Source organism: Podarcis pityusensis (assembly GCF_964106645.2).
Source record: "Podarcis pityusensis genome assembly, chromosome: 2".
In the NCBI taxonomy this organism is placed as follows: domain Eukaryota; kingdom Metazoa; phylum Chordata; class Lepidosauria; order Squamata; family Lacertidae; genus Podarcis; species Podarcis pityusensis.
The window spans coordinates 122,482,129-122,496,449 of NC_138029.1; the positions used below are offsets into that span (position 1 = coordinate 122,482,129).

The 14,321-nt window shown below is 44.5% G+C and overlaps 1 protein-coding gene and 1 long non-coding RNA gene across 6 annotated transcripts; one reads left to right on the forward strand and one right to left on the reverse strand.

Moving 5' to 3' along the window:
• The first annotated feature begins 71 nt into the window (after positions 1-71).
• On the forward strand, positions 72-11,219 carry LOC308470240. Its single transcript, XR_013982293.1, has 3 exons — positions 72-143; positions 9,926-10,056; positions 11,041-11,219. It is a non-coding gene; the product is annotated as an uncharacterized lncRNA (long non-coding RNA).
• On the reverse strand, positions 456-13,241 carry LOC308469589 (vomeronasal type-2 receptor 26-like). Of its 5 annotated transcripts, none has more exons than XM_080992269.1 (5): positions 12,905-13,241; positions 8,996-9,266; positions 6,345-6,572; positions 5,866-5,992; positions 456-2,095 (listed from the first exon to the last, which is right to left on the reverse strand). In XM_080992269.1, exons 1-5 carry the CDS (start codon positions 12,979-12,981, stop codon positions 1,182-1,184), a joined length of 1,617 nt encoding a protein of 538 aa, XP_080848395.1. In that variant the 5' UTR covers positions 12,982-13,241; the 3' UTR covers positions 456-1,181. The 5 variants fall into 5 exon arrangements, with proteins under 5 accessions (XP_080848395.1, XP_080848397.1, XP_080848398.1 ...); XM_080992271.1 differs by lacking the exon at positions 12,905-13,241 and adding an exon at positions 12,227-12,375; XM_080992272.1 differs by lacking the exon at positions 6,345-6,572.
• Positions 13,242-14,321: the final 1,080 nt, after the last annotated feature.

Genomic DNA, 14,321 nt, shown 5'->3' on the forward strand with positions numbered 1-14,321 from the left:
CCTGGATGAATGCAGATGTATCATTGTGACATCAGTGTATGATGTCACAGACAGAATGAGCTTCAAACCCCAGCAAAGTGAGAGACAGTTAAGAGTCAGACCCAGGCTTAATGCTGTGGGTATTCGTGGCAGATGATGAAAAGGTAAAACATCGGGGCTATGGTATCTTTTACCAAAGGTTACAGTTGTCCAGAGAGCGAAAATGCATTAGATGGATGAAACAATAATATAGGGGCACAGCAGAATATGAACTATATACCTGCTGAAGGTCCTGGGTTCAATTTGTGAAATCTGCAAATCATCCTGAAGCCTTTGGGGCAGAGGCAGGACTGGGGGAAAACATGTTTGTAAGAACTCGCTGATAGGCTTGTCAGTCTGTGACTTGCTAGGCCTGAGGAAGAAACAATTTCAGAAAACTTCAAGGAACAGCAGAGAAGTCAAGAGGGATGAAGGCAAAAAAGGTGAGACATGTCGTGTTGTGGAGAAAATAGGCAATTTTCCCCCTTCCTCTTGCTGAATAATACTTTAATTTTGGATCATCCAGTGCTGCTGAATGTTAGAAGATTAAGGACAAATTAAATACCATAAGCTTACCCAGTGCAGGTCAGTGAAATGGACATCTTCAGTAAGAGGTCTATCAGAGAGAAACATGACTGCAGTGCCTCTCCACTTCACTTTCATCATTCATTACTAGTTCCTTTCGCAATTTTATTTTTTATCTATGCTTCTTTGATTCCATGCATAACAAGGTCTGAACCAAGACTCAAATGGGTCAAGATAATAGTTTGACCTCAGGTGGTCCCATCCATGTGATCTCCCAACTGTTGCCCTGCTTGACTTATTAAAGCTTGTCAAAAGGGTATGAGTGGGTGGATTCAGGAGTTTTCAATGCATCCTCATCGAAGAGGGTAGTCCTGGCTGTCTTGAAATATGTGGTGGCTTTATCACTCCTGAAATTTTCCAACATGAGCTTATTGGTTTATGATTACTACTACTAAGTGATAGCTAGTACTGGTTGTTTGGGAAGTGTAAATGATGGAGAGGATTATGGCAGAGCATTTGCGAACATAGATTCTATGACCTAGGAGCATTTGCAATTGTCCTGTCACCAACCAGGGTGGAGTCCATCTTTACAACATCATATTTTATGTGAAGCCAATAATCTTCAAAGAAGCTACGAATCAGACACTATCACCTTCACTTTTTGTAGATAGATGTGCCTTTGTGTTCAGATCAGGCCTGAGGATGATAATGTAGCATTTGGGAAGGAAGATGCAGCCCAGAAGCCCAGCACTGGAGGCCAACATAGAGAAGACCTGCACAGCTACCATGAACTTCCCTTTTGTGCTCAGGTAGGTGGGAACAAAAGACACCCAAACACTGCAGAAGACCAGCATGCTGAAGGTGATCAGCTTGGCTTCATTGAAGGACCCGGGAAGCTTTCTGGCTAGGAAAGCCACTGTGAAACAGATGGCAGCCAGGAAGCCCATGTAGCCAAGGACAGTGTAGAACATGGCAACAGATCCTTCATTGCATAGAAGGATGATCTCTCTAGCTTGGGAGTGCATGTCGGAGTCTGGGAAGGGTGGGGAGATTCCCAGCCAGATGGTGCAGATGACAACCTGCATACTGGAACAGGAAAGGACAATGGAGTTGGCCAGACTCTTCCCCAGCCATCTCCTCACCTTGTTCCCTGGCTTTGTGGCCAGGAAGGCCAGCACCACAGTGATGGTTTTTGCCAAAACAGAAGAGACAGCAACTGAGAAGATGATGCTGAAGGCTGTTTGTCGGAGAAGGCAGGTCACTTTCCTAGGCCGGCCGATGAATAGGAAGGAGGACAAAAAGGAAAGCAGGAGGGAGCTGAGGAGTATATAGGATAAATCCCGATTGTTAGCTTTGACTATGGGAGTTTCCTTGTATTTAATGAAGATTCCTAGCACAACACAAGCGGTTAAGCACAAGAAGAGAGCAAAGGAAAGCAGGAGGACCCCCAAGGGTTCTTCATAAGTGAGAAATGTTATAATCTTGGGGACACATTTGTCTCGCGCTTGATTTGCATGCTGATCTTCTGGGCATCTGGTGCAAATCTTTGCATCTGAAGAGAAGAAGAATGACTTCAGAATTACTAACAAAACTCTTACATCCATACCTGTCTGTTTTCTGACAGAGGTTGCCATGGTGATGGGGTGTGCGTTTGAGGTGTCAGAAAAATACTTTTTTTAGCAAGGTGTGCTGGGAAGAATAAGGCAGAGAACAAGGAGGTACCCATTTTGGCTAGGCTGGCTGAAGATTGGTTGGCAGAGATTTCTTCCACTCAAGTAGTAATAATAATAATAATAATAATAATTATTTATTATTTATACCCTGCCCATCTGGCTGGGTTTCCCCAGCCACTCTGGGCGGCTTCCATAGAAACCAAAAATACACTAAAATATCACAGATTAAAAACTTGCCTGAACAGGGCTGCCTTAAGATGTCTTCTGAATGTCAGGTAGTATTTATCACTTTGACATCTGATGGGAGGGCGTTCCACAGGGCTGGCACCACTACCGAGAAGGCCCTCTGCCTGGTTCCCTGTAGCTTTGCTTCTTGCAATGAGGGAACCGCCAGAAGGCCCTCGGCGCAGGACCTCAGCGTCCGGGCAGAACGATGGGGGTGGAGACGCTCCTTCAGGTATACTGGGCCGAGGCCATTTAGGGCTTTAAAGGTCAACACCAGCACTTTGAATTGTGCTCGGAAACGTACTGGGAGCCAATGTAGGTCTTTCAAGACCGGTGCTATGTGGTCTCGGCGGCCGCCCCCAGTCACCAGTCTGCATTCTGGATTAGTTGTAGTTTCCGAGTCACCTTCAAAGGTAGCCCCACGTAGAGCGCATTGCAGTAGTCCAAGCGGGAGATAACTAGAGCATGCACCACTCTGGCGAGACAGTCCGTGGGCAGGTAGGGTCTCAGCCTGCGTACCAGGTGGAGTTGGTAGACAGCTGCCCTGGATACAGAATTGACCTGCGCCTCCATGGACAGCTGTGAGTCCAAAATGACTCCCAGGCTGCGCACCTGGTCCTTCAGGGGCACAGTTACCCTATTCAGGACCAGGGAGTCCTCCACACCAGCCCGCCCCCTGTCCCCCAAAAACAGTATTCTGTCTTGTCAGGATTCAACTTCAATCCATTAGCTGCCATCCATCCTCCAACCACCTATTGATCCTCCAACCGCATATTGATGGACACCCAGTCCAAACCCCCTGATGATCTCTTCCAGCGGCTTCATATAGATGTTAAAAAGCATGGGGGAGAGGACGGAACCCTGAGGCACCCCACAAGTGAGGGCCCAGGGGTCTGAACACTCATCCCCCACCACCACTTTCTGAACATGGCCCAGGAGGAAGGAGCGAAACCACTGTATATCAGTGCCCCCAGCTCCCAGCCCCTCTAGATGGTCCAGAAGGATGTTATGGTCGATTGTATCAAAGGCCGCCGAGAGATCCAGCAGAACTAGTAAACAACTCTCACCTTTGTCCCTAGCTCGCCGGAGATCATCAACCAGTGCGACCAAGGCAGTTTCAGTCCCATGATGAGGCCTGAATCCCGATTGGAAGGGATCCAAATGGTCCGCATCCTCCAGGCGTGCCTGGAGTTGTTCAGCAACCACACGCTCAATCACCTTGCCCAAGAATGGAAGATTTGAGACTGGGCGATTGTTGGCCATACTGGCCGGGTCTAAAGATGTTTTTTTAAGAAGCGGTTTAATGACCGCCTCTTTCAGCGGATCTGGGAATGTTCCCTCACAGAGGGAAGCATTCACCACCCCGCAGAGCCCATCGCCCAGCCCTTCCCGGCTTGCTTTTACTAGCCAGGATGGGCAAGGATCAAGGAGACAGGTGGTTGGTTTCACTCGTCCAAGCAGCCTGTCCACATCCTCGGGGGTAATGGATTGAAATTGATTCCATGCAACTTGACCAGACAGAGCTCTAGCACTCTCCCGCCCCAGCCCTGCTCCCATGGTGGTGTCTAGCTCCTTCCGAATATGAGTGATTTTATCTTCAAAAAACTTTGCAAAATCGTTGCAGGAGATCTTGGGGTCTTTACAAGGCCCCGGTGGTAAAGGTGGTTCCGTTAAATTGCGAACCACCTGAAAGAGTCTCCTGCTACTATTTTCTGCAGATGCAATAGAGACGGCGAAGAAGACTTTCTTCTACTTTTCTTTCTACCAAGTCGCTATCGCCACTTGGTAGGCTCGACGTTGAGCTCTAACCTGTGTCCGGTCAGATTCGGAGTGAGTTTTCTGCCACCGACGCTCTAGCTGTCTCAGCGATTGTTTCATCGCCCTCAGCTCCGAAGAAAACCACGGGGCTGTCCGGGCTCCATGCAATCGGAGAGGGCGCTTCGGAGCCAGACAGTCGATAGCCCTGGTTAACTCCACATTTCAGCGTGCCACCAGGGAATCAGCTGATAGGCCATCAACATGGGCTAAAGCATCCCCTACCACTCTCTGGAAACCATTTGGATCCATTAAGTGGCGGGGGCGGACCATCCGAATCAGTCCCACCTCCCTGCAGAGGGGAAGGGTCGCGGAGAAGTCCAGTTGCACCAGGAAGTGATCTGACCATGGCACTTCTTTTGTTTCACTTTTACTTAGTGTCAGATCACCCACGTCACTAGAGGTGAACACCAGGTCTAAGGCATGTCCATGACTATGAGTTGGGCCAAACTTATTCAGGGACAGCCCCATGGAGGCCATGATTTCCATGAAGTCCCGAGCAGCCCCTTGTAAGGTCGTGTCGGCATGGATGTTAAAATCCCCTAGGACAACCAAACTAGGTGTCTCCAGGAGAAAATCCGCCACGACCTGAAGCAGCTCGGACAGGGAATCCTTGGTGCAGCGGGGAGGTCGCTACACCAAAAGGAATCCTGTACTGCCCCTATTGCCCAACTTCCAGAACATGCACTCAGAAAACTGGATCTTCCCAGTAGGACGCCTGGTGCAAGCTAGTGACTTCCTAAAAATCACTGCAACCCCCCCTCTCCGCCCACATGACCTGGGTTGCTGTGCGTAAGAGAAACCTGGTGGGCAAGCAGCGGCAAGGACAGGCCCATCTGCTTCCTCCAACCAGGTCTCTGTCACACATGCCAGGTCAAATCCTCCATCCACAATCAGGTCGTGGATGGCAGTGGTTTTATTCACTTTATTCATTTATTATTATTACACAGCAACACCTTCAGGTCATGTGGGTTTCCCCTGTTGATTCCAGTATCCATCTGGTCAAGGCCAGACCCGGAGGCAGGGATAGTCTTCAAACAACGAGTAAACCTGCCTCCTCGGTAATGACATGGTCTGGTCTTAGCGTAACTCCGCCTCCTGCCCATGATCACCGAGATCGGATGTCCCAGTGGAACAGGGAAGCAATGGCAGAACACTTCCCACACTTCCTCAAAAGTTTGTTCCAAATAAGGGCCTGGGCCATGCCCCCTGGGCCAGTTGGAAAAAGCCTTGGAAGGGAGCAGGCCCTGCAGTCCTCACTCAGCCGATGGTCCAAGGCCTCACCGCAGCAGGAGTCCCTTTATAGCTGGGAGAGAGGGCCTGGGCCACGCCCCCTGGGCCAGTTGGAAAAGGCCCTGGAAGGGAGCAGGCCCTGCAGTCCTCACCCAGCCGATGTGCGGCACTGCAATAGTAAACAAGTGGCTCTTGATCATGTGCTAAGCTGGACTTCCTCCATGCAGACTGAAGGTGTAAATATGTGAATAAATCATATTTCTTAAAGATACAGCAGTCTCCCCTGAGTCTTCAGTTCTCCAAAGGAGCATGAACCCTGTGTGACCCCTGGAATCCCATGAAATCTTGCCTCTCCCTTTCTTCTGGAGTCACCCACCTTCCTGAACGGAGATGGTCCCTTCTGCACAAGGAGCACAATCGTAGCAGCAAACGGCCTCCCCTTCTTTAGCCACTCTGGCATATCCAGGGCGACAGCTTTCGGTGCATCTTGAACGAGGCACAACCTAAAAACTAAGAAAAGGAGCATCCAAGGAGATCAGCATAAATTACAGACATCATCTGAAGGCTCTGACTAAAAAAATGCTCAAATAAAAATCATTTTTAGAATACTGAGACCAGGTTAGAAAGCTTTAAAATGGGAGTGAGACTCTTCCAAATTTGGTAGAACTGTGGAGAACTCATTTTCTTTCTGACATAAAGTTTCATTTTTAATTGTTGAACGCAAATATTGTTGAACACAAAGGATTAAACAAACTATGGCCTTTTAAACTGCATTTGAGATTTATTGAAGCTCCATAGAGAAAAGGTGGGATATAAGTGCAACAAATAAACACATAAATGAATGAATTCAATGACCTTGCTGAATTTCCCAGGCCACATAATGGCTTCTGGTTTAATGGAGAATTTTATGCCGGAGGATGCCTGTCCCTCGATGCTCCCAACTTTCCTTCTGCTCTGAGATCTATTGGGAAATACAACCCAGTTCACGATATCAAAGTTGGCAGTCAGCTCCCCATTCTGATCAGAATACATCCCTCCTATGGATGAATTGGAAAGCCAAATTTCTTTCAAGAAAGTGTGAAGCTAGAATGGCAGAGAAAACACCAGCTTTATAAAACATGATATCCGGATTTTGTGAGAAAACAGCAGGCTTGTGTGCAAACTCCATAATAGATGAGAGTAAATTATGTTTAAACAAAATAATTGCAGGATATTTCTGGGTATATGATTGAGCAAAGCTTTTCATGACTTTGGATATTTTGTGGGGCATAGTCTTGTTTTTCTTAGATAATTGAGTAAGGTTCCAGACATCTTACCAGTTTTGAGAGAATGGTCCTAAATCAAGGACACTGAGGCCTTGTGTCAGCTAAAGATAACAACCTTTTGGTCATTACAACTGGTCCTTTATCAGATTATAAATTCACAGGACATATGACTCAAATAAACACATATAGAGGACACATCCTAGCAAGCACTTGGCAACTAACAAGGCTTTTAATTGGCTTTAACCGATCCTATTGCGATTTCAACTTTCTGTGTTTTAAATAAGGGTTTTCTTTAGTGAAATTCTTTTCATTTTAACTTTTTTGTAAAGTGGTTTGAGGTTCTTTTCAGGAGTCGAGCAATACTGTATATAAATGTTATGAACTAAATATAGTAATTAATCCACTAATTAATTAATTAAACTCTATGTAAGAGAATGCTCCTTAACAATTTTTCATAGCTTATTTTGTGCTTTGAAAGATTCCCCCCTACCTTTTCAAAGTATATTAGAACCACAAAAATAGATGAACAATTAAAAAAAACTTATTAACATGTCCTGCTAAAGACAGGGCATAGGAAACCTAAACATATTTAACAATAACAATGAGGTAAACTACAAAGAATATACAATCTGAAACGGATTCCAGAAGGTATTTACAAAACAGGGGAGAGGACAGACCTGCCATGGCTGCAACCTTTGAAGTTCCAATCTGTTTCCTCCACTCGCCATTAACATCCATTTGGATCTGGATGAATATGCAACATTTAAGGCTTGGGCCACAAACTGAGCGCCGTAGTAAGTGCTGTAGCGGTCTTGAGACCAGATTGCCCCCATCTCCTTCTGGGACAAAGTTTCCAGTGGTTCCTTTTCTGTGCATCTTGTCCAACCCTCCACGGATAGTACTTTGTTTGAACATGAACAATGGAATGCTTTCTTCCAAAACTGTGAAAATACAGATGCTGTAGCTTCAAATGAAAGTCGAGTATAGTAGCCATGTTCTGTCCGTTTTTTGGTATTCATTACAAAGGACAAAGAACCTTGGGCAGGCTCGAAGTAATCTGTGCCACCAAACAACATCTCATCAATGTCCAGAAGATCTGTTGTGATCCAGACTATCCCCTGAGATTTCCTGACTTCATGAATTCTTTGTAACATCACAATTGGATAAATTCTGTGCTCAGAGTCCCCATAATAAACAAACACCTTGACTTGTCTCAAATTAGATGGTTTACAATGTAAGGATGACATTTGTCCCAGGGTCGAAATATGAATTTTTTCCAAGAAAGCAACACAAATCCCACTGCGGATCATCAGAAGGGTGAAGGCTCTTAGGAACCTTTCTCCATTGTCATTGTCTGGAACAAAGAGACCGATCCATGTCCACCCGAAATGCAACAACAACTTGATAATCCCCAAGTGCTGGGGTTCTTCTTTGGGGACCATCCGGTAGACAAAAGGGAACTGGGTTTTGTCATCCAGATCCTGAGCAGCCGAGCCATAACTGATCTAGTAAGAAAAGGATTGGTGTCAGGGTTTCAGGAATACACAAGAAAGGCCTCATTGCATGATCAGGCCAAAGGCCCATCTTCTCACAGTAACTAACCAGAGGCTTATGGGATACATGCCATGCCTCTGATGGTGAAATCGTGTTCAGAAGAGGACCTGGAGTTTACAGAGAAGGAAGTGGCTCCAATGGACACTGGGGCAGAACAAGGCATCTGGGCCTTGTGGGGTCATGGCACCCCAACCTCTTCCTAGAGTCACAATGGGGCACTACACAGAATGAGAGGCAGAAGGTAAGCAGCTGCACAGTTTGGAGGAGTGCAAGTACTTAAACTTCTGTGTTCAGTTAGCTGTCAGACATCCACTGGTCTTCCTGAGAAACAAGAACCCTTTAGGGGCCAGGGGTACTTTCAACCACATCTTCCTATTGACAAACCGGGGAGGGAGATAGGAAGTGGCTGAGGGTTTTCTAACTCACTTTCCACTTTATTGCAATGTGATTTCCACCCCCTTTTGGTCTCTATTTTTGCGTGCTACTCTTTTGTGTTCCCTGGAAAATTTGGCCCTTAGGACATTGCTGAAGTACAACTTCCATCAGTCTGTACAAGCATGGCTAATGGCCAGATGGTTGGCTTTGCAGTTTAGAAACTTCTTGGGGCATGAAGGGGTTCCTCACCACTGCTAGAGAGACAGCAGAGAGGAATTAAACACAATAGATCTCTTCCCTTCCAATTCCTACCTGGGGCATTTTGTAGATGCCTAACATGCTTGAAATCTGGCTGGGGATTTCAGAAGAAGTTGCTTCAAAAACAGCCAACACGTTATTCTGTCTTCCACAGCTGTAGTTTGGAATACTGTCTAGCATGGCATCGGCAGTTGTCCTGACATCAAAAGCGGCCTCATAGATGCTATAGCCCAGGGTGACATTGGCTAAATGCTTAAGATGCCGGGTGATCTCCTGGGTTGCAAACAAGATGGAGAGGACTGGTGAGATATCCTCTGCTGACCAACTGCAAATAAATGAATACACGAAAAATCATTTTAGCCTTCCATTCTCCATTAAATGAAAACAACTCCTTGCTCTATACAAGTTATATCTAATGGGAAACTCTGCAGCTAGGAAGGAGCAGAATCTTGCCCAGATCCACCAACAAAGAAAGGAGTAGCATTTAGGAGAGCTTGAGCTGGGGTGAATTAGATTGCAATTTAGAGTTCCTTAAGTTGGCAAGAACTATTTACAGGATGAGAAGATATGAAAGAGAAATGCCCTATCTTGGGTTACTCACCTTAACTTCTGAGTCTCGTGGAACACCTAGTAAGGTTCCTATACTGATTTGAGCGTTCCCGCGAGTCTGAAGGGAAGGTGGTGGTATCCTTACATTCCAATTTTTACACATTCTTTGATCCACAAATGCAAGATTGCACCGTGGATTTAGAACTTATTTAAGATACGTTGTAATCCACATACACCCAACACACCGGGGACATTTAATTTAGACAGTTTGTTGGGAATAAAGGAATAGAGGAAGCTGTCAAAGCTGTTAATACTTGACTAGGAAGAAGCACCCTTTTTCATGAGACATGAGATGATCAACTATGCTTTAGCTGCATTAATGAAACTGAAGCCCAAAATAGGGAAAGGGTTCTGAAACAACCTTTTTGTTTGCAGGATACCAAGGGGCATGGCCAGAAACTAGATGCTGCCTCTGGAAAACAGCAATAAATGTGAATGCAGACTGGGTAACATAAAGTCACTTACGTCATAACAGTGTTTTTGGGATGAAGTGAAAAGTTGATTGGGTAAGTTATAAAAGCTTTTGGAAATATAACCTGACTAATGAGGTGGTCTCCTGGCCTGTAATAATTCAACGGATCAGTTCCTATATTTCGGTTCAATGGGCATTTAGCTTTCAGCATCCTACTGGCTCCATGGGGCATTAGCAGCAGAAACAGCAGCAGCAGAAATATCATCCTGCCTATGCCTGCAAGAATCATACACTCTTGTGACAGCAGTGACATTAGAAGCACAGCTGGACTCCTACAGTAGCTTCAGAAGCAAAGGTAGAAAAAGGAAACATCCCACAGAAACAAGCCCTGCCAGCCCCAAATCTCTCAGGCCGGGCTTCTGATATTTATGACCCAGTTCTTCATTCAGGCTTGTGACAATAAGTTATCTGATGTTGCCTGTGATTCTGATGTTTTGTTATTTGTGGACTCCAAGACCATAGTTGGGGAAATCCCTGGACTAGATAAACAAATCACCATGATTTTGATAATTATAGGGTTAAGAAGGTCCACCTCCTCTGCAACTCCCTGGAATCGGTGAGTGACTCAATGGGCAGCTGCAGAGCCAGAGCAAAACATGTTTGTAAGAACTCAAAGCTGGGACTCTCAATCTGGGCCCTGCTAAACCTGAGGAAACATTAACTTCAGTAAAGTCCAAGAAACTATAGAATAGCTAGTGTTATGATTAGTTGGGTCCAGGATCTGGGTCACACTATTGATTTTGAAAGCTGGGAAAAACTGTGGACTAAATCAAATTTACAGCATATGTGTCACTCAAAGAAAATGTATTTAAGATGATGTACCGATGGTATGTCACACCTGCCAAACTTGCTAAAATCTATATTAATCAAGACAAAAATTGTTGGAAGTGTAAGGAGAAGAATTTCTGCCATATGTGGTGGACTTGCTCCAAAGTGAAAGCCTTCTGGGATATAATATATGAGTTAAAAAAGGTTTTGAAATATAAGTTCAATAAAAAAACAGAGGCATTTTTATTAGGTTTAATTGGTGAAGAAATACATAAAAGAGAGGTAAACTTGTTTATGTATGCCACAACGGCTGCGAGAACACTTCTGGCTCAGAAATGGAAGCAGCAGGAACTCCCAACACTGGAAGATTGGCAGGTCAAGATGGTGGAGTATGTAGAGATGGCCACGTTGACGGGGAAGATTCGGAATCAGTGTGATGAACTGTTTCAAATGGACTGGAACAAATTTATATTTTATATGAAAGAAAATTGTAAACTTTTGAAAACATTTGTAGGCCTGAATTGAAATGTTTTGTAATGTAAATATAAGGGACTGATTTACCGACAATAAGGTGAAATATTATAATTTGACAAAGGGTAAATGATTATAGAAATGTGAAAAATATGGAAAGATATGTGGAAGTCAGAAAGAGGGAGGGAAGGATGTTGATGCTCTTACAGAGTAATATATTAAGTTATAGAAGTATGTAAAAAAATGTGAATATGATTTAAGTGGAAAATCTAATAAAAATTATTTAAAAGAAAGAAAGAAAGAAAGAAAGAAAGAAAGAAAGAAAGAAACTAGAGAATATCCAAAGCAAAACGTGTTTGTGAGAACTCAAAGATGTGACTCTCAATCCGGGCCCTGCTAAACTTGAGGAAACATTAACTTCAGTAAAGTCCAGGAAACTATAGAATAGCTATGATGGACCAAGACCAGGAAGACAGGACATGATAAAGGTGTATAAAGTCCTGCATGGTGTGGATAATATGGATAGGAAAAGTTTTCCTCCTTCCCAGTAGTAATACTAGAAGTTTGGACTTTAAGTGGGAATATAAACCCTTGTTTCCTAGGCCCCTGTCCAACTCTCTGATCACTACACCACACTGTCTCAGAACTATAGATTCATTGGCATCCAATGGAGATCTCTAACATTGAGATAAGCCATGAGATACTCACATGAGTTAATAGAAGTTCGGATTCATGAGACAACTAAAAGCATATTTTTATAATCAAAACAGCAACAACTATTTTAATATTTATACCGTACCCACAACAAGAGCTGTTTGAAGAATTGCTGTGTCGTCTGATATGTTCACCCACAACTTAACACATATACCCAGAACAAATTTAGTTGGTCTGTAAGGTGCTACTGGACATTTTTTTTAAATTATTTTTATTTATTTCATCTGTTTCAGACCAACATGGCTACCTACCTGAATGCAGTAGTCCAAGTGGGAGATAACTAGAGCATGCACTACTCTGGCGAGATAGTCTGTGGGTATGTAGGGTCTCAGATGGCCTACCAGATGGAGCTCAATCCATTGGCCACCATACAGCCTTCAACCATCTCCAGATACTCACAGGACCTAGTTACTCACACAGGACCTGGTGACCTAGTTGCAGGAGTTTATTGGCCAGTGACGTTTATTGGCCAGAAACATATTTAGGTGACTTCCCGTGTCTGGACTTCTGGGTGCGATGATCTTAATTAGGGCTTTAAAGGTCAGCACCAACACTTTGAATTGTGCTCGGAAACATACTGGGAGCCAGTGAAGTTCCTTTAGAATCACTGTTATATGGACCTGGTGGAGATAACCAAAGTATGCACCACTCTGGTGAGACAGTTTGTGGGCAGGTAGGGTCACAGCTGGCATACCATATGGAGCTGGTAGACAGAGTTAACCTGTGCCTCCATGGACACCTGTGAGTCCAAAATGACTCACCTGCGCACCTGGTCCTTCAGGGGCACAGTTGCCCCATTCAAGACCATTCAAGACCAGGGGGTCCCCCATGCCCGCCCCCATCTCCCCAAAACAGTACCTCTGTCTTGTCAGGATTCAACTCCAGCCCGTTAGCCACCATCCACCCTCCAGCCACCTCCAGATACTCACACATTAACCTTAACTGGTTCCTCAAACTGATGAACACTCAGCCCAAACCACCTGATGATCTCCATATTCTTCTTCATGCTCAGCTATACATTAAGCTTGCTGGAGAGCCAGGCTGCTGGTGACCTAGTTGCAGGAGTGACGTTGGCCAGTGATGTTACCATGGATGAATGCAGATGTATCATTGTGACATCAGTGTATGATGTCACAGACAGAATGAGCTTCAAACACCAGTAAAGTGAGAGACAGTTAACAGTCAGACCTAGGCTTAATGCTGTGGGTATTCGTGGCAGATGATGAGAAGGTAAAACATGGGGGCTATGGTATCTTTTACCAAAGTTTACAGCCGGATCAAGCACTTAAAAGATCTTGGTGCCCCCATGTGTATCTAATTCAGGAAATAAACACTAATAAACTGTAAAATAAAGATTGATTTTTCAAAATGAAGCAGAACCTACAGTAAGGTGGAAAATAACATTTATAGATCAGGGTAAATCCAGCAATGAAAAATTTCTGAGGTGCCCCCCTTCCCTGGAGGCCCTGAGCACGTGCTTATTTTGCTTAATGCTTAATTCAGCCCTATTCTGGATTAGGGCTACTTGAGTTTGGGGCAGATTGTTGAAGAAGTGGAACCTTCTGAAGTGACTCTCATTAATTGCAAATGAGGTTTTCAGCTGTTGAGGTTCTATTGCTCTTTGAACCACAATTAAACATTTAAAGACAATATGGATTTACACAAGTGCAGGTCAGTGAAATGGACATCTTCAGTAACAAGTCCATCAGATTATAAAACAGGACTTTAGGGCCGCTCCATCCTTATTATACATTCACTTTCATCATTCATTACCACTTCCTTTCACAATTTTTGTTTTTATTTATGCTTCTTTGATTCCATGCATAACAAGGTCTGAACCCAGATTGAAATGGGTCAAGTTAAGTGTTTGACTTCAGGTGGTCCCATCCATGTGGTCTCCCAACCGTTGCCCTGCATGACTTATTAAAGCTTCCAATGGGGGTATGAGTTGGTGGATCCAGGAGTTGTCAATGCATCCTCATGGAAGAGGGTAGTCCTAGTTGTCTTGAAAAATTGGTGGCTTGATCACTCCTGAATATTTCCAACATGAGCATATTGACTTATGATGACTACTGCTAACAGGTCACTAATACTGGTTGTTTTGGAAGTGTAGATGGTAGAGAGGTTTCTGGGAAGACATTTCTGAACATTGATTTTATGAATTTAGAGCTTCTGCAATTTTCCTGCCATAAACCAGGTGTCAGGGACTGGGCAGAGGAGGAATGGTGGAGACTGCCTCCCCATCTTGACTCTTCCAGAGAAGAGGAAGACAGTATAGATTTATAACAGTGGTTTGTGGGAGGTCACAGCTCAGAGGCAAATGAGGGGATAGTTGGGAAATAATGC

Excerpts from the sequence above, each read along its gene's own strand:
- LOC308469589 (XM_080992268.1), bottom strand. The coding sequence starts at position 8,001 with ATGTCATCCTTACATTGTAAACCATCTAATTTGAGACAAGTCAAGGTG. Across the intron at positions 6,573-7,431 it reads AAAGGTTGCAGCCATGGCAG|CTTCACACTTTCTTGAAAGA; the intron begins GTCTGTCCTCTC and ends CTGCCATTCTAG. Across the intron at positions 5,993-6,344 it reads GGCCTGGGAAATTCAGCAAG|GTTGTGCCTCGTTCAAGATG; the intron begins GTCATTGAATTC and ends CTTAGTTTTTAG.